General features: G+C 42.6%; 1 protein-coding gene and 1 non-coding gene across 2 annotated transcripts; one reads left to right on the top strand and one right to left on the bottom strand.

The window, feature by feature from the left end:
* Nucleotides 1–4: 4 nt before the first annotated feature.
* On the bottom strand, nt 5–27,107 carry myom1b (myomesin 1b). The gene is made up of 37 exons (XM_030079913.1): nt 27,063–27,107; nt 26,311–26,521; nt 23,748–23,882; nt 23,466–23,640; nt 22,403–22,560; nt 22,125–22,217; nt 19,796–19,884; nt 18,993–19,034; nt 17,624–17,785; nt 16,975–17,136; nt 15,418–15,559; nt 14,539–14,738; nt 13,956–14,009; nt 13,724–13,848; nt 12,755–12,938; nt 12,455–12,629; nt 12,191–12,312; nt 7,516–7,712; nt 7,291–7,417; nt 6,941–7,125; nt 6,718–6,832; nt 6,216–6,372; nt 6,014–6,120; nt 5,824–5,868; nt 5,607–5,740; nt 5,331–5,475; nt 4,556–4,615; nt 4,404–4,471; nt 4,164–4,277; nt 3,130–3,217; nt 2,982–3,020; nt 2,771–2,876; nt 2,236–2,399; nt 1,867–1,903; nt 1,565–1,587; nt 963–1,018; nt 5–764 (listed from the first exon to the last, which is right to left on the bottom strand). The coding sequence occupies exons 2-37, from the start codon at nt 26,457–26,459 to the stop codon at nt 504–506; spliced, it is 4,395 nt and encodes a 1,464-aa protein (XP_029935773.1). The 5' UTR covers nt 26,460–26,521; nt 27,063–27,107; the 3' UTR covers nt 5–503.
* Nucleotides 8,954–9,025, top strand: trnaq-cug (transfer RNA glutamine (anticodon CUG)). The gene has a single exon. It is a non-coding gene; the product is annotated as a tRNA-Gln (tRNA).
* Nucleotides 27,108–27,939: the final 832 nt, after the last annotated feature.

The raw sequence follows: 27,939 nt of genomic DNA, 5'->3' as shown, positions 1-27,939 counted from the left end.
CACACTTCTTTTTTTTTTTTTTTTTTCCCATTGACTTAGTTTCTCTTTCTGTCAACACAGCATGACCTACAGTATTACCTTCTACTTTCTTTTGGCAATAAACGCTTCAGTTCTTCTTCTGCAGCAAACTGGTTGAAATGAATACAGACATTTGCTTCTCTGCATGCCACATTTGAACTTCACATGAACAAAAACCAAAACGACAACAACAGTAATATGCTTGGGCGGGCACCGTGCCACAGTTCTTTCATAACTTTTGGCTGACAATGAATTCGATATTATTGGACCAATGGTGTGCATTGATTTTCTTTTATGTTTTAAAGTTAGAACTCTTAACCAGACTTTGGATTTCTCTCTGTGACATTTCATGTTCAGATTGTACAGCACCTCTAGTGTTAGTGTATATTCTACCCAAAACATACACATCCTCAAGATTTTTTCTGCTATTTTTTTTTTTTTTTTTTTTTTTTTTTTACATATTTACGTCATGATTTGGACCGCTTTTACTTTTTCTTGCTGCCCTCGTCTTGGGGGATGAAGACACTTACGGTGAAGTCCCCGCTCTCTGTGCCGTACTTGTTCTTCACCAGGATGCTGTACTTGCCGGAGTCTGACGTGTTCACGGTGGTGATAGTGAAGCTGGCGAACTTGCCCGACTCGAACTTCAGGATGTAGTGGTCGTCGGACGTCATCTCCCTCTCGTTTTTCAGCCAGGTGACCTCTGGCACCGGATCGCCCGAAATGTTGCAGGTGAGGTTGAGGGCCTGAGGAGAGGATAACACACAACACACTCCCGTAATGATATACAATGACCACAATTATATTCAGGCAACACAGGTGGGCAGTGTGTTGCTGAAGGGCGCTTAAACAGGACAGATGGCCACTGTGTCTCCTCATATCTACAGCACTGCTTAAGGTCCATGCTAAGCCATATAATACTAGAATCAGCTTAAACAATTTACCTTGCCCTCCTGTATGGTGACCACATCAGGCAGGCCTCCTGCCACTCGAGCACGGTCTGAAAGAAGCAGCAGCAACTTTAATAATGATAATAATAAGAATGCAGGTAGCAAGAAAAAAGCAAATATGATAGACAGACAAAAGCAGAAGCAAAAAGAGAGCGACCACACTGAGATACAAAAAAGTCAATGCAATTGCAAAATCATGATATTAACAGTTGAAACAAGCTTATGAAAATGAGTTTCACTTTTGTCTTTAGAGCTAACACTATACTTTTGTACAGAAGGACATAAAATCTTCACTGTATAAGCTGAGAGAGCCATTCATAGCTTTAAGATAAACCAGTAAAATTTTGAGAGTGATCAAATCAACTGGAAGCCACTGCTGGGTGACAAGAAGAGGAGCTATATGATTTCTCTTTTTAGTTTAGGTTAAAAGTCTATCTGCTGCATTCTGGACGTGCTGCAGATGTGAAGAGGATATTTCAGGCACTAATCTATCATAAAATGAAAGGATATGAGGGACGGGTCCTCCTGTTGATTCAACAAATGACAAACACCAAACACCAAGCTGTTAAAAGCAAATGCTTTTAAATCCTACTTACTTCTCTCTGCAATCGCAGCAGCTCTGATGAGGGGAAAAAGAGGAATCAACAAATCAGATCAAGAGCTCAGATTCTAACTTAAGATCAAATCTGCATTCCAACTTCCTCGTATGTTCCCTTAAACCATAAACACAACATGAGTAGGAATGCACAGAGAAAATAATGCAATGCTAAAATAAGAGTTGCTCTGGAATAATTTAATAGGCACGTGTCCCTGCAGGAGTTATGGCTGCATAGGGCCGACAACATGAAAACTACTGTATCTGTAAAGTGCAGAAGTGACCAGATAACGAGAAACTTACTTGAGTCTCTGGAATTCTGCAAAAGCATCATCAAATGCTGCAAAACAAAAACAACAGTAAGAATTAACATTATGACTGCCTTTATTCATAAAAAAATTAAGTTAAAATGTAGGTAATAGGTGTTGAGGTAGTAGGGAAACAAAGTGGTATGTAAGCAGTGTATAACAAGAGTATTGTGTAAAAATGAAAATAGAAATTTAATATGCAAGTCCATAATCAGTGCATGCTGCTTGGAACCTGATTAGTTTCACTGAATGGAAGCCAACAAGAATAAACAGATACATGAAGCTATATAGGCATGGATATATAATTATGCATCTGAACATATGTAGTGAATGTGGCTAAGTGAGGAGTTTGACGCGTCGATACCTTGACCAGCCAACTCCACAGTCCTCCTCAGGCCTCCCTTCCCGTCGTAGAACTCGATGGCGTACTTGCCCATGTCTTTCTCTGTGGGCTCTGTGATCTGCAGCCACAGCTGCTCGCCCACCACGCCGCTCTTGATGCGGTCAGAGAAGGCGATGGCTGAATCCCTATGTGAAAAAAACTTGTGAAATTCATCGAACATGCAAACACCGAAAACTGTCACAGAACATACGTGCACGTTTTGTTGCTACTGTGTATCTGACGATTAAAGGTAAATAAAGTCCTTAAATATTTTGAAAGTAGTGCCACTTTAGTTAAAAATTAACCCAAAAGGCCCAGAGTGAGTAATTACAGTCACTGCTACTAACCTTACCAAGCTAAAAACAGAGAGCATGAGTAAAAGCACATGTAAATTGACATGAAATACTTTCAAAAGGAACGTTACATGAAAAGGAGTCTACTTAAGGACAACAATACAATACAAGTAAATATAACTAGTTAATTTCCACACACACATTTAACATAACAGGTTACACACTTGTAGTGCCAGGTCACTTGGAGCAAATCGTTATAGTAGCTGACAAAGGTGTAGAGTCGGATGCCCTCATCTGTGCTTGTGATCTTCAGTGGAGTAGAAGAGTTGGCTAAAATAAACCATAGAGAGTCGATTGAAATATTTATTTCGCATGAGAAAGAAAATTGTGAAGAATCAACCACAGCATCATCTGGGACAAACGTTTTAAACTCACCGATAACCCAGAAAACTTGATTCATCAGGTCTTTGAAACCTTGAAAAAAAAGGAAGAATGGGAACATCAGGAATCAGAAATAAATCGGTAATAAAACTGTTTTCATCTCAGTAACTGGAGCTATTTGTGTGTGGCTCTGCCAGGTTACCTTGATCTGTCAAATTCAACGTGGAAGTGTCTTTTCCTCTATCATCCTTAAGAACGACCTCATACACCCCGGCATCTTTCTTGGAAATCTAAGAGAGAGTAACACAACATAGTCACAACCTGCACCAAACATCATCATCATCATTTTGCAAAGGAATATGATTTGTATTCAACTGATCAGGCAAGCATTTCTCTCCTGCTATGGGTGCTGCAGGACAAACATATATATGACACAAAGGCAAAAAAGCAAACAAACAAACAAACAAAACAAAACAACAAAAAAAGCATTCTCAGGCAAAACAGCAAAACCAGAAATGGCCGCGGGCCCAACAGATAACTGATCCCAACTTTTAGTGTTCTCCAGATCACATCCTCGACTTTGTCTGCTAGGTCTGAGCCTGTGGCTGCAGGGACGCTGCGCTGAAACAGGACACATGTGGCATGTTTATACGCTACACCAGGAGGGCCGGCATGTCACACTACGCCACTCCGACAGACACGCAGGGACAACACAGTGGGATGACAGCAACTTGTGGGGGTACAGAATGGAAAACAGGAGGTTGAAATGAAACTCGAGAGAACAAATTAAAAAGAGAAAAGAGGAAGACAGAAACAGTAAAAAACAGTGATTATGGTGTCTGAAAAATCAGCTGTGGATTAATTTAATTATGTTAAGTGTATGGAACTGTTAGGACGCATGAATTCATTTAAAACCAAATTGATTAGTGACTTAAAAACATACAATGTGATAAAGAAAGCCCATTTTAGGAATTCCTGGTGAAATGAGAATGTAAATATTTTATAATCCCTCTTAATGTTGTTTCCACTTCAGCTTACACCGACAATGTACCTTGTGGCCCAAACAGCCAGGGGAGAGATGTCATATGTGAAGAACCTGTGTATTTCTTTACGATATGGATATTTACACTGATATATGCAAATTAATTCACAGTGACAGTTATACAGTACAAAAATATACAGGTATATACACAAATTGACAGCTCACACACACATCCCTCGGCCTAACTCTCCTACCTGGGCGATCTCCAGTTTCAACACTCCCTCTGTGAAGCTGAGATTCTGATCTGCTTTGATCTCGCGTCCATCTTTGTACCACACCGCAGAGGTATCCTTCTTGATGTTGCCGACCTGAGGAAAAGCGACCGAGCAGAGCATGAGCATGTTCCCGAGATGCATTCATGTCTTTTGTCTTATGTCTTCAAAGTATTTCGTCACAGGGGCGCCACCTGAAACGTCCCGGTTACCCAGTCTCACCTTGCACTGCAGGATAACGCAGCATTCTGGGGTCACCTCGTAACTCAGGTACTCGATAAAGTGAGGCCCTGTAACCAACATGAAAACTTTAGTATCATAAATGACAGACACATGACATAAAAGGCTGTAAAAAGCCACAGAGAGTCCCGTACCTTGTTTTCTGAACCATTCTTTCCTCTGGAATTCTGATTCCTTCTGCAGCTCCTTGAAAACTGAAATTAAAAAATACATCAGTGAATGTTCAGCTTTGATGGAGAGAAAGTCATCTGTCACTGTGATTAAGCTGTTTTTTTTTTTTTTGGCAACTTGAAATTGTCATACATTGTTCTATTGCAATGCTTGTACTGCCTCCTAGTGTCCATTAATAACCAAGACGTTCAACTGATACAGGCTTTTGAAGGCTGATGCAGACAAACGTGTGTGTGTGTGTGTGTTTGTGTGTGAGTTGAAACTGAGACAATCTGATATTCAATATCTTCACTTTAAAAAAAAATTCATGCCAGAGAATTAAAGTTTTTCATTGTTTTACCAAGGATTTCCCCAGATCTACAACTGTTTTTTGAAACCTTGACATATGAAATTATTTTCGGTATATGTTACCCAATAAGGTTGGGTGAAGAACGATATTATGGTAAGGAAAGTATGCAATTAATTATACCTTACATACCTTATGATGCATACATTATACATTATTATATGACTAAAAAAACAAAGAAAATAACATTTATTAGTAACATGATATTAGTAAAAGATGAATCTGAGTCTAATCCTCAAAACATAACTCATGATTTGCATGTTTATGTTCATTTTACTAACCTTATGTACAAGCATGGCGTCAGTGTGGGATGCACTGATACTCGGGCAATTTAGTCTGAAACCTCAATCAGAGCATCAAGGCGATATCAAGACAAAATAATGTTACCGTACCGTCTCCAATTAGCACCAAGCTGGACTGGTTGGTAGCTTTCCCATCCTGCAACTGGAAGGTGTAGGTGCCTTCATCCGATGGGGCCAGAGACTCCATGATCATCTCAATCACACCTGTGTTCTTGTCAAAGTTCATCTTGTACTTCTGAAAAAGCACAAGACAACACAAACTTTTCAGTCTGATCCTGACAAACCGAGATAAACCCATTAATACAGATCACTTAGATAAATGCACACAAAGTATTTAGGATTCATGATCATTAGTTGCTCGCTGACCTCTCCCTGGGAGATCCTGTTATCGTTGAACACATAGTCGACTTTGCCGTTTGCTGAGATGTCCGCCTGCAGCCAGAAGCGAACTCTGCCCTTCTCCTGCAGCTCCACAGCCAGCTCCGTCTTCAGGGGAATAACTAGAGCGAGGAGAGAGTGAAGGAATGAGAGCGAGTTCAAAGACACAGTCCGGTCCATGGCACAGTCAAAAACAGACACTCACGGGGGAATTTGTGGTCATGACTGATCACCAGCAGCCTCTTCAGCTCTGTAAAACACAGGAAATGAAATATATGAGTGCATAGAAATCATGAGGCCAAAAGGTCAAGCTGTTCAGTATTTTATAAGCACAGATAATCGCCTCCTCAAGGAAAGCCAATGCCGCCAATAATGTTCAATAACAGGCTGCATACCCTCTGCTGAGAGGGTGTAGCTGGCAGAAGCACCATCAGTGTGGGTGACAGCACAGGAGTAAATCCCAATGTCTTCCTCCCCAGGACAGTTGAAAATGGTTTTGGACCTGGAAGGAAAGAACAGTGACATCCAAATGGTAAAAAGGCGGAGCCGTCACGTGTCGATCCAAGAGTTTTGAATTCCTAAATGATGTCGTCTCACTTGTTTCCCTTGGTCTCCATAGTCATGCGGGATGAGTCTGTGATTTCTTCGTAATCCTTGGACCACACAAATTTAGAGTCCGCGGTCAGGTTGAGGCACTCAAAGTTAAGGGAAATCACGCCGTCGTCATCCACGTCCACGACTATCTCCTTGGTGCCTGAAACCAAACGAATGTGGTCTTCAAGATGGAAATAAACTCATACTACATGAATGTGCAAGCCACTGGCCTGCTCCTATAATAACCTAATAATAATAATGATAACAATAAAAACAACTACTGCTTCAGCTATCAGTCATCATCCTCTTCTTCTTGTAGGCTTGGGGGGAGGTTGATGTAGAAAACATTGCAAATGGTCACATATATTCTGAATTTTCAATATTATTGTGATATACCACATGGATCAGTGTAGGGGGATTCTTGTGACCCAACATCATTCCAACGTTTCAAGAAAAAAAAAAATATTTTCATTTATTTAAAAAAACATTGCAACATTCGTCCTACCTGGTTTGGTCACAGCTGGCACTGCCTCTGTGGGGTCGGAGGCTTTTCCTACACCGGCTTTGTTCTGAGCTCGCACACGGAAAACATATGACTCTCCCTCCTTCAGATTCTTAATCTGTAAAATGAAAGAGAATAACTTATTATGGATTACACACCCGATGCTGCCACATGGCAAAATGGCAGGATCATTTATTCTGTCTTGCTGGGGGGGGAAAACACCGACCTTGATGTACTTCTTGTCAGTCGCCTTGTCATTGACTCCTCTCCATGCCTCCTCCACCGCGTCCGCTTCCTTGATATCGATGTAGAATCCATTGACTGGGTCGCGCCCCTGATATACAGGTGGTTTCCACAGCAACACCAGAGAGTCGCTGCGCACCTCGGTCACCTGCAGGTCATGAGGAGGCCCTGTGGTCCATCAGCAACAGAGAAAGCAGACGGTCAGAAACACAATATGATGAAAACTGCACATCCATGGACGCAGTTTGTGAATTATGCAAACAAATTCATTGTAATTTAGGAAAACATGATCTTAATGGATTAAATTTTTAAAAAGCCAGCGATGTTACCCACCTGGCACAGCAATGGTCCACTCCTCACACAGGAAGGTCTCACTGGGCATTGATGGGATGCCGACACCCGCCATGTTGGCAGCTCGCACCTGGAACTGGTACTTCCTGTTCTCCTTCAGGTCAGAAACCTGGAGGGACATGAAGGAGACATGAAGATGAAGCTCCTCTTCCTCAGTGTTGAAAAGGTCAGTGGTGCGATAGAGATGATGTATGAAGCCCGACTCACTCTGTAGGCCCTCTCGCTGACACACTTGATGTTGGCCTCGTGCCACTTCCCTGGAACTCCATCAACGACCTCACGGTAATCCACAAAGTAGCCGACGATGTCTGCGCCGCCAATGAAGGTGGGCTGCTTCCATGCCAGCACCATGGCGTCGCGCACACACTCCAAAACAGTGATGCCATAGGGAGGTGCAGGGGATGCTGAGGTGGCAGAGGACTCAAATTATCATCACATTGTCCCAAGTGGGAAAGTACAAAGTAACAGAAAAGTGAAGCATTGTTATGAGGTGATGCTTGTGATCCACACTGGAGGAATTTCTGGAAATGATAGGAACTCAGTGTCTTGACACATTTTTCCAGAATCCGATAATGCTGCATTTAAGCCGTTTAATGTGTGCTATAGTTTTAATAATTCAGCTTCAGTGTTCCATTACTGACAACTTTCCTTTTATAGCAAGTCAATGCTAGTTTCCTTGCATGTGTGATCACAACCACAAAATTCCCATAATGGGATTGTGAATTATAAGTTTCACAGTAACAGTTGCCTTACCAGATACTTGCTGTAACAGAACATTACCGAGACACAGCACAATTGCACCTTTAACCTTTTACATTAGGTATTATTAAGATTATACATGATCATAGCATTTATGCAACTGAGTATACATTATATAGGATCCAAAGTGGTGGAAATGTTTTAATAAAGGACGACAGAGTGCTTTCAGGGACAGTCTAAAGAGGTGATTGTGAGGGAGAGTTCTTTCCAAATGGAGGATAGTGTTACATACTGATAATAAATTGGCCTGTCATTCACAAATAGTCACGTGTACTTGATACCCTCCCCTATTTAGATGAGGGGTGTTGGTCAAAGGATCCGAGAGGGAGGCGTCATAAAAAGTTCATAGCGTGCTACCAAAAAGGTCTCAGGTCACAAGCGTCCAGCTTCTTGTGTTGGTTGGATGACCCACTTTTCAAGGATAGGCTTTGATTGGCTGGCTCCCTGCCATGTCAGACTTATGTACGTATGTTAATGTGCTTAAGAGCGCCAAAAGTGATTGTGGGTCCTAGAGAGCCAGCCTTAGTCAAAGGGTGACTAACACAAAGTCTTGACAGTGAGGTTGTGGAGCAAATGCACCCCCTTTGTGTGTGTGTGATGCAGCGCTGTGATTGTGGTGGCCAGCAAAATATCTTAAGAGTGTGATGGTGTGGAGTTAAACTTTAGTTAGCTGGTGTTTTGTAGTGACTTACCTTTGAAACACACACCTACCAGTAGAACAGTTCATTTACAGTTTCGTGTATAATTTATAACAATTTCCTGTGAGAGTGAAAGTAGAGGAACAGTTTGCCCAAAATACAAAAAATATATGATTTCTCATTTAGTGCTATTCACCCAGAAAGCTTCTTTTCACCCCCAGCAACTACAAATTAGAGGAGCCACCACTGGTTCCATGGTGTAATGGTTAGCACTCTGGACTCTGAATCCAGCAATCCGAGTTCAAATCTCGGTGGAACCTGCCTCCTTACTTGAGGGTCAATTAAGCATTTCTCACCCTGATTTTTCAGCAGAAAATAGTTTGCAACCAAACTCTTTGACCTTGAGGAATATGGAATAGAGGAATATCATTGTCTTTGGAAAGAGCTGTTGCTGTTGACTTTGACGATGTTGAAGTTTTGATGGTTTGAACTCCACAAAAGAATGTAATCCTTTCATCTTTCACCTCCTTTACCTGGGGCTGTTTAGGTACTGGGGTCAACGGAGACAGGTAAGATCACAACAGACTGCGTTCACCAAGACGGCACTAGGGGGTGAGTGGAAAAAATGTATTTTTTTGTATTTTGGGGAACTTTATCTACTACATCTGCAATTTTGGCTCTTACTAAATTATAAAAGTAGGGTAGAAATGTCCTTTCAAAGCAGAATGTGCCCTTCAATTGGGGTAAATGCCATTTTATGAGTAGTTCCATTTTAGATTTTGCAAACATCTGACCGGTGCTCACCTGCCGAGTCTCTCCTGGGCCTCGCTCTCTCCCGCTTAGCAGAAACATCTACAGACAACTTACGTGCTTGCCCAGTCACAGGCTCGCTGGCTGCCCCTACAGCCTGATGCTTAACCTCAGCAGTGGCTGGGATGTGATCTAACTGCGTGTCTGGGATTTTGTCAGTAAGTGAGTCAGAAACTGAGCCTGACACAGACTCTGAGCCCAGGTCTTTAGCCAGGTTCGGGGCCCAGGTCACACTGCCTCTCTTGCCCCCTTTGTTTTTACTCTCCAAGGGGACTTGCTCTGAGAGGCCTGAGCTGGGAGCCTCAGCTGTAGCTCCAGCCCTGGCTCTGGCCCCGGCCCCGGCTCTGGCCCCGACCCCGGCTTCAGTGTCAGTCTGAGCTTTGGGCTTTTGCTTAGTGTCAGGGGGGGACTGGACAGTTTCATGCGTGCCCGTCCAGCGTGGCCTGTGCTCAGTTAGTCCGCCCACGTTACCCCCCGGCCCCATCTCCGGCAACACACCATGAGGAATACCGCCCCCTACAGGAGTTAGCAGAGAAAAGCAAGAGAGCCTATTTTAAACAGGCAGAGGATTCATTCACAAAATCAGCTCTGATCTCAGTCGCACAACATTCAGAAACTAAGAGGAACAGGAAGAGACAGGCAGAGAGAAAATGGCACAAAGCATTATTCTTCATATCAACATATCAAATACGGTAAAATGTCTTCATCTGACTGACTATGAAAAATGAAGACAAGATGACCAACAAGCGACATCTGTGTGAGGAGGCTATCAGGTGCTATTTGGGATTATGAGAAAGCACAGGCGTGTGAGGTAGGCAGCCAAAGAGTGTGTGTTTGCAGGCTTTGCACCAACCCTTTATGAAAAAAACCCACTGTAACTTTAGTAATGATGTCAATGGATTTCATCACATCTAGGCTTCCCTTCCCAAAGTTAAAATAACTGGTAAAACTTTGATTTGATTCATTTTTGGGATACACAAGCTTAAGGTAAAATCACATGCTTCTATCACTGCAATATGTTACATATGATGCTACATTTTGTTAGTGCAAGATACACCAGAACTGTCCTAAACCTGAACAGATTCTATACTGTGTTGAGAGACATAGGAATAGTCAAAACTGCTGCAACTGTGTAGAGAAATACATCGACATTGTTACTAAGAGTGTTTCATAAGGGAAACCAGAGCATGCTGCTCGGCACAAAGCTGGCCAGTGAATGAGTGATGTCTCCATGTTGAGCTGTTAGTTTTAGTGCAGAGAGACATTATGCAGAGGTAAGACGAGACCATGCATCTCTAGTAAATGTTACAACAGTGGTGTTGTTCTGTTTTGTACGGTATGATCTCAGTTTCAGGGTTATGGGTCTATGTTGTTTAACGTCCACGTTCGATTCAAATTAGTTTACATTTCAGGTCAATATTCATGTCTACAGACGGACTTAATTGATTCAAACTGGATTCTGTGAGACATCCGACAGAGCAACACCACCGCCATGGACGGTTTTCCAGATGGGAGGCTGAAGCAGAGAGAAAAATGATGCAGGTTAAGGGTGCTGGTGGGGTGGGGGAGGTGTGTGTGGAGGGGTACCTTTAATACCAGGTGGGGTTGCCGACACGACTCGTGCCCGGGACAGGTGATGGGGAAATGGGGTGGGAGTGTGTGTGACAGTGGAACGCAAGGTGGGGCTGATTTGTAACAACCGCTGAGTTGGATCGCACTGACCCAAATTAGAGGAAGTCTACAAGTCCTGACCCTGACCCGCCTCGGGTTGTGCAGGGAGGTGGGGATTGATGTGGTAGGTGGGATAGTGCAGAATAACGTGACAGGGTGACACAGAGGAACCATGGTGGAAAACGTGTGGACGTATAGATGCTGATGATATAAAGAGCTGAAGACATGTTTCAAAACAACAACAACAACAAAACCTATAACATATGAGAAAATATTCTAGCATTTACTTTCAAAGTGATGCTATCCAGCAAAAGATCAATTTTTCGTTAATCAGCCTTACATCAAAGGAAAAGTCCACCCACTTACTGTTGTAATGTTTTTAATTTGTCATGTTCAGTCCATTCCACGAGTTAGTTTGTGATCAAGTGCCACTTTTGCTGACCTGTCTCGTGTATTTCTACCTCAGTTTTCGGTTCCCAGAATGCTTCAAACAATATCTCCCGATTTGTTTCATATCAACTGTGAGCTTTACGCACTGATGAAGAGAGCAACAATAATATTTAATATATAAGAAGAGCAAGAGAGCATTTTTTTTCCAGTCAGGACTAATTGGGAGTCACACAGTGATTCGAAATTCATTCGACATTGAAACTGGGACTCACTTGAAATCCAATTTGTCTTGTGTTTGCATTGCATTGTGGTCTACTGAGGCCCCTGCCGGTTCATTTTGAGGCACCAAAACCTGATGTTTACCACCATTTTTTCTGCTATTAGCTTCCATTTTAGCTGCACTGACCATCTTGACATGGCATCATGTTGTCTATTAAATTAAAAAAATAGATATATAGTCACATTGCACATCACAAACAGCTGCTGATGTGTTAAAATGCTTGAGGGTGGATTTTTCCTTTTGAGTATAGAAACTGGAAAAGATAGGAGTATAAATCTCAGTATCCTGTCACTCTGGGATTCTTGACTAAGGATGACTGGCACTTCTCACTCACCGATAGCAGCCTTCACCTCCACAGGCTCAGACTCCTGGGAGCACGGGCTGAGCCCAGCGGCGTTCACTGCCCTCACCCTGAACACGTAGGTCTCTTCTGTCACCAGACCGTGGCAGATGAACCTGAAAACAGCAGGCAGGGTGTACCACTTCAACAGAACATAACATTTTCAGGCAAATTTCAAACTATCCATCAATTGTCACCTAAAAAGGCTGTAAAAGAGGCCCGGGTAACCATCAGGAAGGATTTAAGGGCTTATTTTACCTGGTGCCCTTGACAGGCTTGTTGTTGCAGGGCTCCCAGATGTTGCTGCCCACAATGCTGCCCTCAATGTAGTATCCCACCAACTCTTTAGCATCACGGGACGCCTCCCAAGACACAACCACTGATGTGTCTGTGTTTCTAGTGGGAACAACACGGCCTGGGGCAGATGGGATATCTGTGGACCAGAGGGCAGAAAACTGTGTCTAATGTGTTTTAGGGACCAGAATGTATTTCTCCTCTAAGTGGAGCATTAGTTGCTGCTGTTGATATGTGTGTGTGTGTGTGTGTGTGTCTTCTGACCGAGCTTGTCGCCAACAGTGGTGGCCTCGGTTGGGTCTGAAGGCTCGCCCACACCAGCGGAGTTGCAGCAGCGGACACGGAAGCTGTAGGATTTGCCCTCGGCAAGGTCGAATAGGGCGAAACGAGGAGACTTGACTGGGATCTCTGTGTTCACCCTCTGCCAGCTGTCTGTGCCCGACACACACTGCAACACCGAGAGTCATCCATCATGGATACATTCATATATATTAGCTCTGATTAGCTAAATAACACAAGTAGTTTAACACGTGGACCGTAAGGCTAATATCAACAAGTTGTTCCTGTCTTTAGACTTTGTGAAGATCGATTATATTCTGAGAATTACTGCTGTAATTTACTTTCTTGTTGTAACTACTTTGACTTAACCCGCCTTATTTACTTAATCCTTCAACTATTGACCTCCTATATTTCCCAGAATGCCTTTCAATACCCCACACCCTGTGCTGTGGGCTATACATGTGTAGATGAGGAGAAACACAACAATGGTGTTGTTTTTCCAGTCAAGGAAATGTGAGAGAGGAGACAGAGCAATGTTGAGGTGTGCCCACTTGTGCAAATTGCAAAGAAAGGAAGAAAGAAAGAAAGAAATCAAGGGATTCTGGTTCCACTACATTTCTGCCTGTGTAACTTTGTTTACAAAATCTATAGAGAAACAGAAGCAGCCATAGCCTCTTGATTCTGAGCAACTGGTGCTATAACCCGACTTCACTGTTGATGTTTTAGATTATTGAGGGTTTTTTTCTGCAATTAAACTATTTTTGAATCTGCACGATACATATTTTGACATGATATCATATTGGGAATGAGAAAAATGCAGCACCAAATTACAAAAAGGTCCAAGAAGTACAACAAAGTGAAGGTCCAACGCCAAATAGTGGTTTTATAAGAGCATTTCAGGGCGGATTTTTCTTTCAAGATGTAATTGTGTGTTGTTAACAAGATCTAATTTACCTTTTCCACATAGTACATGATACCCTCAAGGCCCTTCTCGCCAGGTGGCTTCCAGCTCAGCACCACATAGTTCTTAGTTGCCTCTGTCACCTGCAGGTCACGAGGTCTGCCAGGAACGACGCCCTCTGATACAATCAAAAGAGACACAACAAGGATTAAGTTGCTGAATGCAGAAGCAGCAGTCATGTGACCACAGATTAAAAAAGACATACACATTCACAACAGTTCCTACCTGCAGGCTCCTCTTCGGTGACAATGATTTGGCCGGTCCAGGGAGCAGAAGTACCTGACGGAAAGGAGTTGAAGCGACATGATGACAGGCTAATATAAACGTGATGAATGAGTCATTTGTAAAATCTACAGATTATAATACCCTGAAAACAGAGCAGAGAAAGTTTTCAATAGGATGCAACAGGCGTCAGTATTTAAAGGCCAACAGTGAGACCAATGTTGCTATTTTCATGCCACAAAATACAACTATACAGTGTTTAATCCATCAGAGTTTTATTCTTTGCAGGTTGGAAAACCCTCTGAAACAAAATTTAGACCATGGGCAATGAGGTTTTCTGCTGAAATTGAAATTATTGAAATTATTTTAGTGTTATCAGCTCTTTAAGACAAGGTAACCCACTATACTTATTCAACAACAGTGACAGCCTGGGATAGAGTACAATTTAAACTACGAATGAATTGAAAACATTACTGAATGGATAAATGAATAAATAAAACTTACATAGAGATCCAAATTTCATGCAGTGTAATATATCAGCATAGTAAGGGGTTGTGTGTGGATCAGCCAGAAACAGGGACAGTACCTCTCATGCGGGCGCGGTCAGCTGGGTCCATGGCAGCCGCGGGCTCAGAGACCCTGGATGGGTGGCTCATGCCACACTTGTTGACGGCCCGCACACGGAAGATGTAGGACCGGCCCTCCACCAAGCCAGTCACCGGGAAACGGGCAAATTTGACCGGGGTGTCATTGCACTGGATCCAGTGGGTGGTACCAACTTCACACCTGAGCAAAGGTTAGAAAGGCACAAGTTGAAGCGATTCTACACTGGGTGGACTACAATAATTAAAGCAGGTGCCACTGCATGAGGGAGAGGATTTAGCACAGGTTGTGATGTTACAGTGGAAATCCATCAGATGTGTTTTTGTTGCTGTTTTTGATTTGACAGCATCTTTGGTGTCAGCAGCCTCTTACTGACATGTTTTTGCATTGCACTTCACACAGACCATGCAGTGGTCTAACACTGTGACCAGTTCTAACGTCTATTTACTAGGATTTTCCGTTGAAAAAAAATTGGGTTTCTTCATCATTTCAGCCATAACAACTATCCAGTTCTTCAATTAATTCCAAATACAAATCTATTTCTGCAGGCATCCCTTCCTGTGCACCAGTTTTTTTCCTTGGCAAGACCTATCTACTGGCAGGTGTTTTGACAAGCAAACGTAACAGCTTTCAGTAACTGGCTGCTGGCTGAATAGCTGTTGTAGTACATCACTCAGCGACTGGGAGTAGCAAAATGGAAATTTATTTCTATGACAATGTCAGAGATTATTTCTTTAAGCCTGTCATTATCCTATTTCTTCAACTCCCCGAGGGGTCTTATCCAGAGAGGTGTGGTATGACTGATACTCTGTGTGCAGCCGTACTAGAAATAGGAGGAACAGGCAGGGACATGAGGTCTGACCTGTCCACAAAGTAGCCCAAGATGGAGCTGCCTCCATCGACTGCTGGCTGCTTCCAGTTGACAATGACATAATCCTTATTGGCATCCAGACAGCGCACATCCAGCGGGGCCCCTGGCGCCCCTTCAATCTCAGCATCCGCATCTGACAGAAACAGAAATAAAACCATCAATGTTGTCTATATGCTTACTGCTTAGTTTACACACTCCACTGTCCACCTGTGTATGCTTCTTTTTGCCATTCTCTTTCTCACACGCAGAAAATCAGTCAGTCATATTTATTTATCTTTCATCTGAGGTTGTAACTAGACAAGTTTGCTCCAAGCCAACTGTTTTTAGGTGAGCTCTGCCCCATGCTGAACTGTGCTGCTCCAGGGCTTGAAGCCAGGAATGTTTGTGGTCCTCAAGCCCAGAGCAATCAGTGGCAGGGGGACAGAATTAGCAGTAGCCCACCCCGGGGTGAAAGAGGATCAGAGAGGTGACTCTTAAAGAAACAACACAGTCGATGAGTAAAAGTTTAGTAAAGTTTATGGCACACTCAGTGGTTGTATCATGGAGTCGTGGCATAGGTATGTAAATCTACTATGTGAATGTGGCTATGTAAAATCTGGTAGGTTATTTACAAACATCAGCATAATAGTAGAACAGTAGTAAAGAAATAATTTTCTTAATCAAGCAGATTGAGGAGGTTTCTTTGCTTTTAATAGTTAAATAGTAAATTTCAGCACCCATTATATAATATATAATATAATAATTATATATCTTTGACTAGATGAAATATTATTTCCACCTGAAAGTGAGGAAGTGAGGAGAGAAGGAAAGAGATAAACAGGACACAATAAGACTGATAAGACTGAGCAGAGAGCTGGAGCAGCGAGGGGACAAGAACGAGAGGTGGGCAGATTCTAATAAGGAAAGGGAGCGGGCTATTGTTCTCCTTGAAGCAGATATTTGCAGTATCTATGTGAGTTCACAGCCAAACTCATTCCACAGCTGAGCAGAGCTCTGAGAATAGCCGGGCTCAGATAGCCTACCATCAAGGAGACCCTGACTATACCTACTCTCTCCTTCACTGAGTGACCCTGAGCCTCGCCAAGGGAATGAAGTCTATATTTTTCTTTTTGCATGTTCACACTCTACATGCACTGAACACATGGTTCCCCTGTACAACCTGAAGCTGTAAAGGTCAGCCATCCATGCAGGCAGCAATAACATCAAGAGGTAAACAGGTAAGCTTCAGTGATCAGTTTTTTCCATGTTATTCAAACCAGGGAGCCAAGACTGTTGGAAATATCCTATTTAAAACCACACACTCACATTCAAACACTTTGACTATTAAATCTGGAATTGTAATCTGGCATCAGAGGAAGTGCCGTTGCGACTTTGACCTTGATCAACACCTGATTGCACGCCACATAAAAGACAAGCTCTGTGAATGGAAACCATCTGCACATGAACAAAACAAGCATAAAAAGTGCCCTTGCAAACAAGATATTGTACATCTTGCTGGCACATCAAATCAGACACACATTTACTTCATTTTTAGGGAAAGTGCCCCACCTCTGACGAAGACATAGGCAGAGTAGGTTTCATATCCGGACTTAGTGGCGACGCGCAGGGTGTAGAGCCCCTCGTCCTCCTTGTTGAGGTGTGTGAGAGTCAGGGTGGCTTTGTCTCCACTCCAGTGCATCTGGGTCCACTTAGAGGCAGTCAGCAGAACATCTGGCGCAAAGAAAGATAGGAACAGGTTCGTGCATATGCGCACAGTAAATAGCACCAATCACATTTGCCTACTTCTGTCTGTAAACAGAAACAATACACCGGGTAACAAGGTATATTTACAAAAGTCACTATTTACGCACAGTAAGTTAAAGGTTTACACTTCTTCAAAATTGCAGATATCCCTGTGCAGAAATTGTAATAACCAAAAGCATCTACGTATGCAGCGCAAATGAGATGAGTCATGTGCTAAATATCCACATCATCACAAGCATCAGTGTAATGAGATTGCGTTTCAATGTGTTGCGCCTGTCAGCAGCGAGTGGCACTCCAACATACAGTGGAGAAGGACGGATCAGTGGCCTGATGCATCACACAGATGACAAGCTTGGACGGGCTTTGAAAAGTCAGCCAACAACGTCTAGCAGTGACTCGCGGGCAAACCTCCTGTTCCAGTCAGCAGACAGAAAGCCCTCAGCCCTCTACCTACCATCTCTGTACCACTGGACCTCCGGCTGGTAGCGGTGCAGGGCGGGGTAGATGATGACCGTACATCCCAGACTCATGGTCTCCCCCTCCCTTCCGAATGATACGCCAAACGTATCGACAATGTGAGTCTGGAAGGTGATGCCGTACTCAGACACCAGGCCATCTACAAGGCAGAGCATGAGAAAGGAGAAAGTCAGAGCTCCAGTTGCCATGCTTGAACATCATGCAACAGTTTGCACACACTCAGTGGTGAACGCTGCAAATTCAGACAAGTGGGATGACTATATTTCATATCAAGGGGACTAAAAAATGCATTAGCCTGTAAGACAAGTGATATCATATTCAGCAGTCATTTGTAGTTTCACCAACAGTTTTCTGTTGCCTCAAACCCAGGGAAAATCAGAGAAAAAACATAACATAGGGGATGAAAAATATTCAGCAAGTCAGGAGTGGGTAGCAACACAGGTACACCACACAGACCAAAAGATTTGACTTTAAACAACTCAAAAAATGAACAAGGAGAAATTAGGCAGTCATGCACTAAACAGTGAAGCACAACAGACATGTAGAACCTAGGTGGAGTTAAGACACTTGTACAATTAGTTGCACTCATTAATGTAAAAGTGTGTGTAAATGTGTGATTTGGAAGCCCAATATCATCTGGTGCACTGCAATAACAGAATCAACAAAAAGTGTAAAGTGTAAAGTAGTAAAAAATCTCAATAAATAGTTTATCTCAGCTAATGCACAGCACTCTACTAGAAGATGTGCATGGCAAGGTGAAAATATGCATCATTAGTTCATGAAATCTTGCAGTTTTTCCAACTACAGGAACACATTTCCACTATATGAACATTGCTTATGCATACAGACTACTGGTTCTCAAACAAAACCTACGTGCAGAAAAATCTTGAGATTTTTCCTGAGAAATGGCTCAAAGTCTTTTACGGAGAACACTGTTAATTCCTAAATGTATTTCAGATTTCTAAACAGACGCATAAGAGTGGTCATGCATGGACACGTAGTCAGTGGATAGAACGGGTTCACCCAAAACTTTTCCAAACCAGACTCCTGTGGCCCTGTTACCTTGATCAATGGCCCCTGCATCAAGCAACATCGAGGAAACAAAAGATTTGTTAGCGCTGTAGCACCCGTTGCCTCCCCAGCCAAAGCCCCCCACCCTCCCACCACCCCCACCCCACTGTCCCACCCCGCTCACCGCTGCAGTCAAACATGGATGAGGCATCATCCACGGCCCAGCATGGGTAATGTTAATAATACACAATTAATTTTGGCAATGACAATTAAATAAATAGCAAAAAAGAAATAAAATATAAATCATTAAATTAAAAGGACAAAGTCACACTTACGTCTAGGTGCAGGGAGGGACTCATCAATTTCACCTTTGAATCCTAAAAAAATAGGAATGATTGTTATTATTACATTTATTAGCTTTAGAGATACTGTGTAAGATAATAATGTTGGACTGCTGGTGAGGCACTGTAATATATTTCACAAAATGTATTTGTATTATATATTATGGAAAGATCTATCATAATAAATGAGAAAATATTAACTTGTCAGCCATTAAAGCTGGACTAGGCGACTTCACATGTTAGCAGCTCCTGTGAGAGGCAGCTGCTTGAAATATTTCACCTTCAACACCCAGAATCACGTGTGACATTTGAGAACTAGCAAATATGACATTGCTTATATGAAAGAATAGAAAATGGGCATAAAAAAAAAATCAAACATAGGTGAGTTTATCTTCCTAAGGGTGAAACCCTTGTTTGCTGCTAGGAGCCAGATTGTATTTCCGTCTTAAATTTCCAAGCATTACATAGCACTACACCAGAATGTCACCTGGGCTATTAAGGTGAATCTACAGGGGAATAATTTTCTTCTGTGTTGCTGCTCCACATTGTGATTTATGCCATTAAAACAGGTGTATTTTAACATATTAAAACCTTGCTTAGAACCGCTTTGACCACAGTTATCTACTTCTATATGTTTTAAAGATAGATATAGCTTGAATGCATATCTCACACTTTAATCACCTTTACATGTTTGCAATGTGAATTAGATCTCACATATTACTAGGACACATGCATGAAAAAAGGCAGTTCACGCTGATCTTTCACAGCTTTCCATGGTTTCAACACTTGTCACCTACTCTTAACCACGATGGAGGCAAACGCAGACAGCTCTCCCTTGGCGTTCATGGCAGAGACATGGTACTGTGCCGTGTCATCAAAATCACATCTGAAAGAGGAGAGCGTCAGGTGATCAGTGGCCAGGAGATGCACACTCTCTCTCCTGGCGATACACGTGTACAGTGCCCTACCCCCCACCTCAACCTCACCCTCAGCCCCCTCAGCCATGTAAATAATACCAACTATGTGAGCTCCAACTGTAAAGCGTTCCATAACCCCTGGCCAGGAATACTCCGGGAATAAATAGACACCACGGATGATGTCATTTGCGTCAGGTGCTGTGAGTCTCTCTCAACATCAAAGTTACTGGCGTTAGTGATGCATAATGGAACCAGCAGTCAGACCCCAGCTAGTATATTTATGGAAGCCTATTCTCACTGCATGAAAAAAACAGTAATGGCTAAACTGCAATTTTTTTCTCTCACTGAACTCAGAATTGTGAGCAATTTTCTCATGATTATAACTTAATAATGCAAAATTGTTCATTTTTTTCTTTCCAGTAATGTTAAAATCTTTCATGGTGACACCACAATGAAAATAGTGTCTTATGAAATTATTAATTTTGCACAGGCTAATAAAGGGACTGCGCCGTTGGCTGAGGCTACTGGCTGTTAGAATTCCCTTGTAAATGAATGCATACAGCCAATACTTCATAATTGTTAAAAGAAGAAAAAAACTGTGTAAACAGTCACAATTATGAATTCTGATGTCAAAAATGTGTGAGAGAAAATCATATTTTTAGCTATGCAGTCACAATCTCAAGGAAAAAAGTCACAATTCTGAGTTAACTCTAAATTGTGAGGAAGTCACTCAGGATTTTACCATTGTTTTTATTTTTCCATGTGGTTCGAAAGGGTTCCTATATATATTCTGCTTTTGTGGTCATGTTAAAAATTGCTCAAACAATCATTTCCTCTTTTTCCCAAGGAATTTTGACTCCTTGTTGTTGAAGTGTTTCAGAAAATAAACCTTGAGAGCGGCTCCCTATCTCCAGCAAATTCTGGGCTCCAGACTATCTATAGACATCCTCTTTGTTATCTGAGGAAAGCTGAATGGGGTGTGCCTTGTCTCACCACAGGCCTCTGGTATCCCTCTGAATAAGGAAGGCACTGAGAACATCTGTCACTGTAGGTATCAACATCTACCATGACACACATCAACACTGGAGTTTTAATGTTCATTTTCTGCTTTGATGGGAGGGTCCAACAGCTGAGATTTCCAAACTGACTGCAAAACAGTGTCACCTTCATGTGCTATTTTGTCAGAAAAACCATTCCAGGTGTCTTAAAACACACAGTCATGCACATCCTGCAGTTTAAAAGGGCAATTTGACAAACTTCATTCAAACAAATGTAAACCTGGCCAACACATAATGCATATTAGAAGGTGTTTGTGCTTTCATATTGCGTACAGACACAAAAAGTTTTCTTTTTTTTTGCCATGTAAATAAAGTTTAAGGTCACTGTGATTGGGAACATTTTCACACAGTGGTTCTCTGGAGGCTGAAGTAATATCCTCAATGGGCAGAGCCAAAAAAACTTTTGTGTCTAATGCCTCTTTCATCAAATGTGACAGTAGTCAAATGGACATCATGTACTGTTGGTATATGGAAAGAGACATGGCGTTAATGTCACAGGGGATTAACCATAAATACGACCTGCTGACTGGGAGCATCCATTCAACCTTGGAGTGGTAATTACAAGATGGATAAAAGGGACTTTTTTGCAGGCTCCAGTTTATCCCACTGATATTACGAATTACATAAATGTGTCAACACAGGCAGTAAACACAGAATCAAATCCACATATGTCAGATGTCCAAGACAATAAAAATCCAAAAACAACTTAACACTGAGCTGTGCAGATTAATATGGTCATGAATACATGTTGACCAGAATTTGTATGATCTTCAAATTGACCTGTTTGCTAATTTGTGCTGCGAAACAGTGGCTCCTCACTGTCATTCGCTGAGATTTAACGACACCATTAGAGTGGCGCATACACACACACACTAATCAGTACAACTATGATCAGCTGTGCCAGGAGCTGAGTTACATGTTAATTGTCAGCCCTTCATCCAAATGTTCCCCACACTGAGGTTATATTACGGCATGAAAGCCATTAAGATGGTGACATCATTCAGAGGTTAAACCATGGCATGAGATGACAGTAGCTTTTGAGAAGGATTTATTTGGAGATACTACTACTACTACTTCTACTACTACTACTACTATTACTACTGTTGTTGCTGTGCAGTGTGAGTACAGTGGATAGGTGCAGCTACACCTACCTGTTGATCTCCAGTGAGTGCACATTGTAGCTGCTCTCTATCTTATACTTGCCCGGGTGGGCAAGGGGGTCAACTGTCACATTGTTTTTGTACCTTGTTGTGGGAGGCAGAAAACACAGAGGGAGACAGACCAAGGAAAGCAGAAACGTCAAGGGACACAGAGAGAAGTTTTGAAAAATAAGGAATAAACCTAAAAAGAAATATAGACTAACAGACTAAGGCTGCAATGTCGTTGGTGCGTGTATGTGTGTGTGTGTGTGTGTGTATGTGTGACCTACCAGACGACCCGCGGTTCAGGCCAGCCGGTGACGGTGCAGTGCAGGCGCACACACTGCTTCTCCCACACGGTGTGGGAGCGAGGCTTAATCACAAACTCCGGGGCGTGCATCAGGCTGTCCTCGTTCATACGCTTGTGGTATTCCTCGTGTTCATGGATCTAAAGACAGCTCAGTGAGTTAACATTAAAAACATTCAGTGCATGTGTGAACTAAAAACTTGAAACCCTTAACAGCAACATCCAAAACATTCCTTGTAATTTCATCAAGAATCCACACTGCATGCTGGAGACAGACAAGAAGTTTTACAAGCAAAGGCTGAGCAAAGAGTCCCTAAGTATCCCACTCATGTAGTTTGATGCATGCGAGCTGGGTGCACTTTCCAGTGTCAAACACTGTGATTGCATGTGTTGTTTATGTCCTATGAATAGCTACATGGGCGTGAGGCATCATCTTGTGCATCCAGGGCCTCTCAACACATAACATGACAACACCCTGGGGACACTGCTGCTCTGTGTCTCAAGAAACAAGATCTCCTGAGGAATTTATCACCTAGTGACTCTTTGGCAGAGCGGAGGCAGGTTAAATACAGTGAAAGCGTCACTGTGGCTTTTATGATTCTCAATGAATGGGCAGGATATTGCTTGACATAATCGCCCAGGGACATAAATAACCTCCCACTGGAAAGAGTAGTAAGAGTACCCACTTGTCAGCCACTTAATGTTCCCAATTACAATTGAAGAGCCAAATGACTGGCCCAGCTATGCAATTCTGCAACGTAACATAATTATGTTTAATAGCCTAATAATAAAGAATAAATAAATACATAAATAAAAGAAAGGACAAAGATCTTAGGTGTGATGCAACAAGATAGTGATGCCATGAGGGCAAATAATGTGTTTTATGACGATGTCTCTTTAGTGAAGTCAGGGAAAACACTAAGCGAGACTGGATGTCACAAGGGTGAATAATAATGTCTGTAGTGTTAAAACAGCATACAGCCATACATGATATCATCAAAGAATGACATCCTGTATGATCTCAAAGCATCTAATTCCCCACTGACCCTTTTGCTCATAGTGATGCGCTCGGCTGACTCGCGCATGGCCACCTTCCTTGACATCTGCTCTGACCTCTCCATCTCCAGCCCATGGGTGAACAAATCTCTGCGGGCCATGTATGCAGCGGTCTCCTTCACCCTTGCTTCCTCTGTATCCGAAAATCCACTGGCAAACTCTTGACTATGGGGTTAGGGAGCAGAGCCGGGGGTGGAAGGTATAGCATTAAAATTGAAACAGCTTGAAAACATTGTAGGAGCACCAGTTTTACACAGTGAACAGTTCATTACCTGCCCCTGAAGATAGGCACTACATAGCCGATGATTTGGTTCTCTTTGTCCACAGCCAAGTAAGTTGGCTTGGCTCTCTTGGGTACAGGGCTCAGTCTGTTCTCCTCCAGCCCAGAGTATGAAGATGCTTTAAGTCTACAACATATAAAGTACCGTCAGTCTGGCACCATGCCAGACAGTGTAACTAATACTGTAACATCACACCAAAGATGTAGGAATAAAGCTATGGTCTGGAGCGGATGAGGTGTAAATTAATGTTCAGTGGGAAAGGAGATGGTTTAGTTTTGATGACATGCATTTTTACACGTGTCTAGAGAAATGGCATCTCCAAAACAGACAAAGGCCAGCTGAAATAAAGAACTTATACTGTTTAGGAAATCCCTTAAAAAGGTGGAAGAAACCTATCATCTAACATTGAAGAGTCCACATAATACCATGGTCAGTATGACTCACTGATAATGGAGGGGATAACGACTGTAACTGGAAGGTAAAGCGAAATTTGCTCTCATTAAAGCTGTGAAACTATGAAAAAAAAAAATCAATAAATAAGCCATACAGCACTCATTAAGCATTAAGCAGGGAAAGACTAATACATTATTGTGAATATGAATGTTCTATATTTTTACAGCCACTCTCCAGTCTGTCCATTGCTGATTTTAGGTCAGACTTCAGGGTGGGAGTAATGTTGGCCCTCTCAGCCTGTCCCTGTGGAGATAGGGTGACACTATCTGTAACCTTACCCCAAGGGAGGGTAAGGGTATGAGATGACAGGGGGCTGGGGCAAGACGGGTTAAAGGGGCAATTGTCCTCATCTTGCCTGTGGACGGGACATCTATGAGAAGCAGTACGCTGGGGAAAGTGGAGCAGATCAGTATTTCTATGTGGGTCACTGTCCCTCTTCACTGACCCTTCAGGATCTCTGAGAATGACACTACTCATTCCAGGATGAGAGCCGCAAAAACTCCAATCATTAAGGTGGATTATAATATGGGAGGCTTTAATTCCATTACTGAAATACACTGAAGATTATCCCATCCGACAAATACAAGGGATGACACAAATTATCTGAATAAATAGGGTAAAATCCTTGTTGTCACATAGATATCTTATTACCATGACTGTCATATCATCCTCACATCATAAGCCTCCTTTCCTCACTTCTATGCAGTTTCTATGACTCCCCAGCAGTCCAGAGCCATAAGTTGTAAAGGCAAAGATCAGATGGTGTTAGTAAAACCTAAGCCCTCTAACCTGTTCACACTGTCAAGGCAAATGTATTTAAAGATCTGCTGGCAGGCCCTCTAATGCAGGCTCAACATAAACTGGCCATTTTGCAATATACTGCTGCTTCATCACAGTACCCTGAACATTTATACCATAAAGAACCTGACTTCAAATCAAATCACTGTGAACTGCGTCAGAACATATGGTAGGAGAAAACAGTTTCCAAGAGACATGATTTCCATAAAGAAATGACCACAATATTTCACATATCCCTTACAATACAATGCCACTGGTTAACTGAGACTATCATCACCAATACATAAGGGTGGGAAAACCACATCACTGCAGATTTGAAGAAATTATCTATCAAATTATACACAGGACCGCATCATCAAATTAGATCTACTTATTACATTTAGCTATTTGGTCTTGTTTTAATGAAAGCTTAATGTACTCTTTCCATTATTTTCTTGCTCATTTTGCAAGAGACAACTTTTCTCCCATTTGAACTGAACCTGGAATTTATCACTAAAACACACAATACAGACAGAGGAACCAAACAAGCCCTGGGTAACATAATCAATCACTGGTAAACAACAACAACTCTCATCATAGCCACTAGAAGTAAAGAGGATAAGTTCATAGGCAATAATATCAATCGAACAAATGCTGTTAAATCTCAAAGATATGCAATCCATGAGACTGGGGTTTGGTTTTCAGATGGGGCCGACTGACAAACTGTGGCACCTCTCACATTCCCTCTGACGTGGAAAGCAGTGGACAAGATACTATTTCAGTCTGAGCCATATGCCAGAAAACATGCCATTATATAACACTACATTCCTTTACCTCTTACCTAACATACAACAGAAGCACAGACTGGACTGAGAAACGAAATAAGGTAGCATTTCCTGAAAACGGTTTAGTCGGAGAGTTGTGTTAAAACGAAGAGTTTGCGTCAGTGTGTGCACAACTGTAAACAGGGCATCACTCGGTCTACATGCAAGGAGATTCGTGCAGGATTCACAGGCATGGTTCACCATCTCAAAGCAATTATAGAGAAACGGTTGGCCGGTGTAAACGGGAATAGTCCGGAGGTGTGTAAAGGGTTGATCAAAGTGAGAGAAAAGAGGGGGTAAAGAGTGGTTACTGGGTGATTCCAATGCAGTAATCCAACCAGGGTGATGGAGGAAGGGTGAAGCTGATCAGAGCCTGGTGGGGTACAGGAGGTGATGGGGTTAAGGGGGCAGCAGCCGGGCTTTCCTGTGACAAAGTGGGTGGGTTGATGGAGGGATGGGCTGCAGCTCTACGGGACATCCTCCTCCTCCCCCCTCCTTACCCCCTGCTGGTGCGGGAGCTGCTGTTGCGAGCGGTGTAGCTGCTGCTGCTGGACTGGTACTGGCTCACGGCAGAAGCCATCTCCTTGCTGCGGTAGCCACGGTCATAGTGGCGGTGGTGCTTCTGGTAGAACGGTATAGATCCCGACATGCTGCAGGCCGCTCCCGGTACGAGCCCTGAGTTTCCAAGAGTCTTCCTCTCTATCTGTGTGTCTGCTTAGTTAGAGCGTTCAAGAGCAGTGGCACTGAGTGAACACAATGTACCTTCGGCCTGATTTGCACTGAATAAAAGTTTTTAGATGGTGTTTTCAGGAGGTCGTGACCTTAGCTGGGTGAATTTACAGATTCATACATTCAGATTTGGTCATGCTTTGCTTAAATTCAACATGTTCCCTCACTTGAACATGGATGATTAGTCTAGCTAGAGAAAATAAATTCAAGGGGTAAAAACAAATCTGCTGAAAAAGAAATAAGGTTAAGGAGTAATTATGCCAATTTTAATTATTTAATATGTTTGAGGTAAAACCTGTGGAATAACTCCTTGATAAAATAGGAAAGGTTTCTTTATACCACCATAACTTTGCTAAGTAGGCCAAATCCAATCCTACAACATCAGCTGACAAGACATGGCACATAAGACTCAGGCAATCAGGCATTTCATAAACATGCACATCAAGACAGAAATATGCAATAATTAATGATGGTCCCCTCTCTCACATCTCTCACATCTGAAACAGCTGAAACAGTCACTTACCCCCGGCCAGAAAGCCACAAACTCCAAGCTTCAAAGGAAAGATGGTCCAACTCCACACTTAGACCAACAAAGCTCGATATCCCGGCAAAGCTACAGGTAGGTGCGGGCAGGGCTGCGGTCCACACAACAAAAATAATATTGGCACTCACCGGAATGTCAAAGCAGCAGTCGCGTCCTTTTATGGCGAGGGCACAGATAAATATAGCTGAGAGGAAAGTGGAGGCAACTCAACTCCCGCAGCTCTCCACAGATCTGGCCCCTGGGTGCAGATCACTGCCAGTGATCAGTGCTGCCTCCTTTTGTGCAGGTAAACTCAGCCCACAGTCCGCTGGGTTGTTGTTTCACTGCCTCATTGTCTGTGAATTTTGTCCATTTTTCATAGTGCCTATTTGACATTTTTTTCATGTATGTGTGTAATATGTAAGTAAGTATATATGTGCTTATTTGCCATGTGCTTTTATTCTGCTTTCTTTCTTGCGTCGTTGTTTGCTCATTAATTTCTGTTTTTGTTGGCTTGTTTGTTTAACCTGACAAAGGCCAGCCTATAAATAGAGTCGAGCACAGTTTTGAATATCACACATACTTTCGGCCAGTGTTACAATACAAGAGCACATCACTGTCCCGTTTGTCCTGAGGCCCAGTGGCTCCCTCATTTCTCAAGAGGCAGATTTCATTTAACAAAAATACAGTCAATTCCATCTCAAAAGTCCTTTATTATATTTCAGATAATACATCCGTTGTATAAATGTCCCATGTCAGGACGCAGAGGCTCTATATGTGAGGGTCTTGTTGGCCTGTTGGCCCTTTGCCTGATACACCTCCCACTGGTTTTGTCTTGACTCTTAACCACAGCAGTCTCAGCTGTGACTGTTGCTAA

Source organism: Myripristis murdjan, chromosome 20 (genome assembly GCF_902150065.1).
Source record: "Myripristis murdjan chromosome 20, fMyrMur1.1, whole genome shotgun sequence".
NCBI lineage: Eukaryota > Metazoa > Chordata > Actinopteri > Holocentriformes > Holocentridae > Myripristis > Myripristis murdjan.
The sequence above is the reverse complement of the archived record's forward strand: the minus strand, read 5'-3'. Positions and strand labels throughout refer to the sequence as shown.

What these genes read in the sequence shown, in the direction of transcription:
- myom1b (XM_030079913.1), bottom strand. Translation starts at nt 26,459, where the DNA reads ATGTCGGGATCTATACCGTTCTACCAGAAGCACCACCGCCACTATGAC. An exon ending in GTGGACCATTGCTGTGCCAG is followed by an intron (nt 7,126 to 7,290) that starts GTGGGTAACATC and finishes GATGGACCACAG; the next exon opens with GGCCTCCTCATGACCTGCAG. An exon ending in CTGACAAGAAGTACATCAAG is followed by an intron (nt 6,833 to 6,940) that starts GTCGGTGTTTTC and finishes TTCATTTTACAG; the next exon opens with ATTAAGAATCTGAAGGAGGG.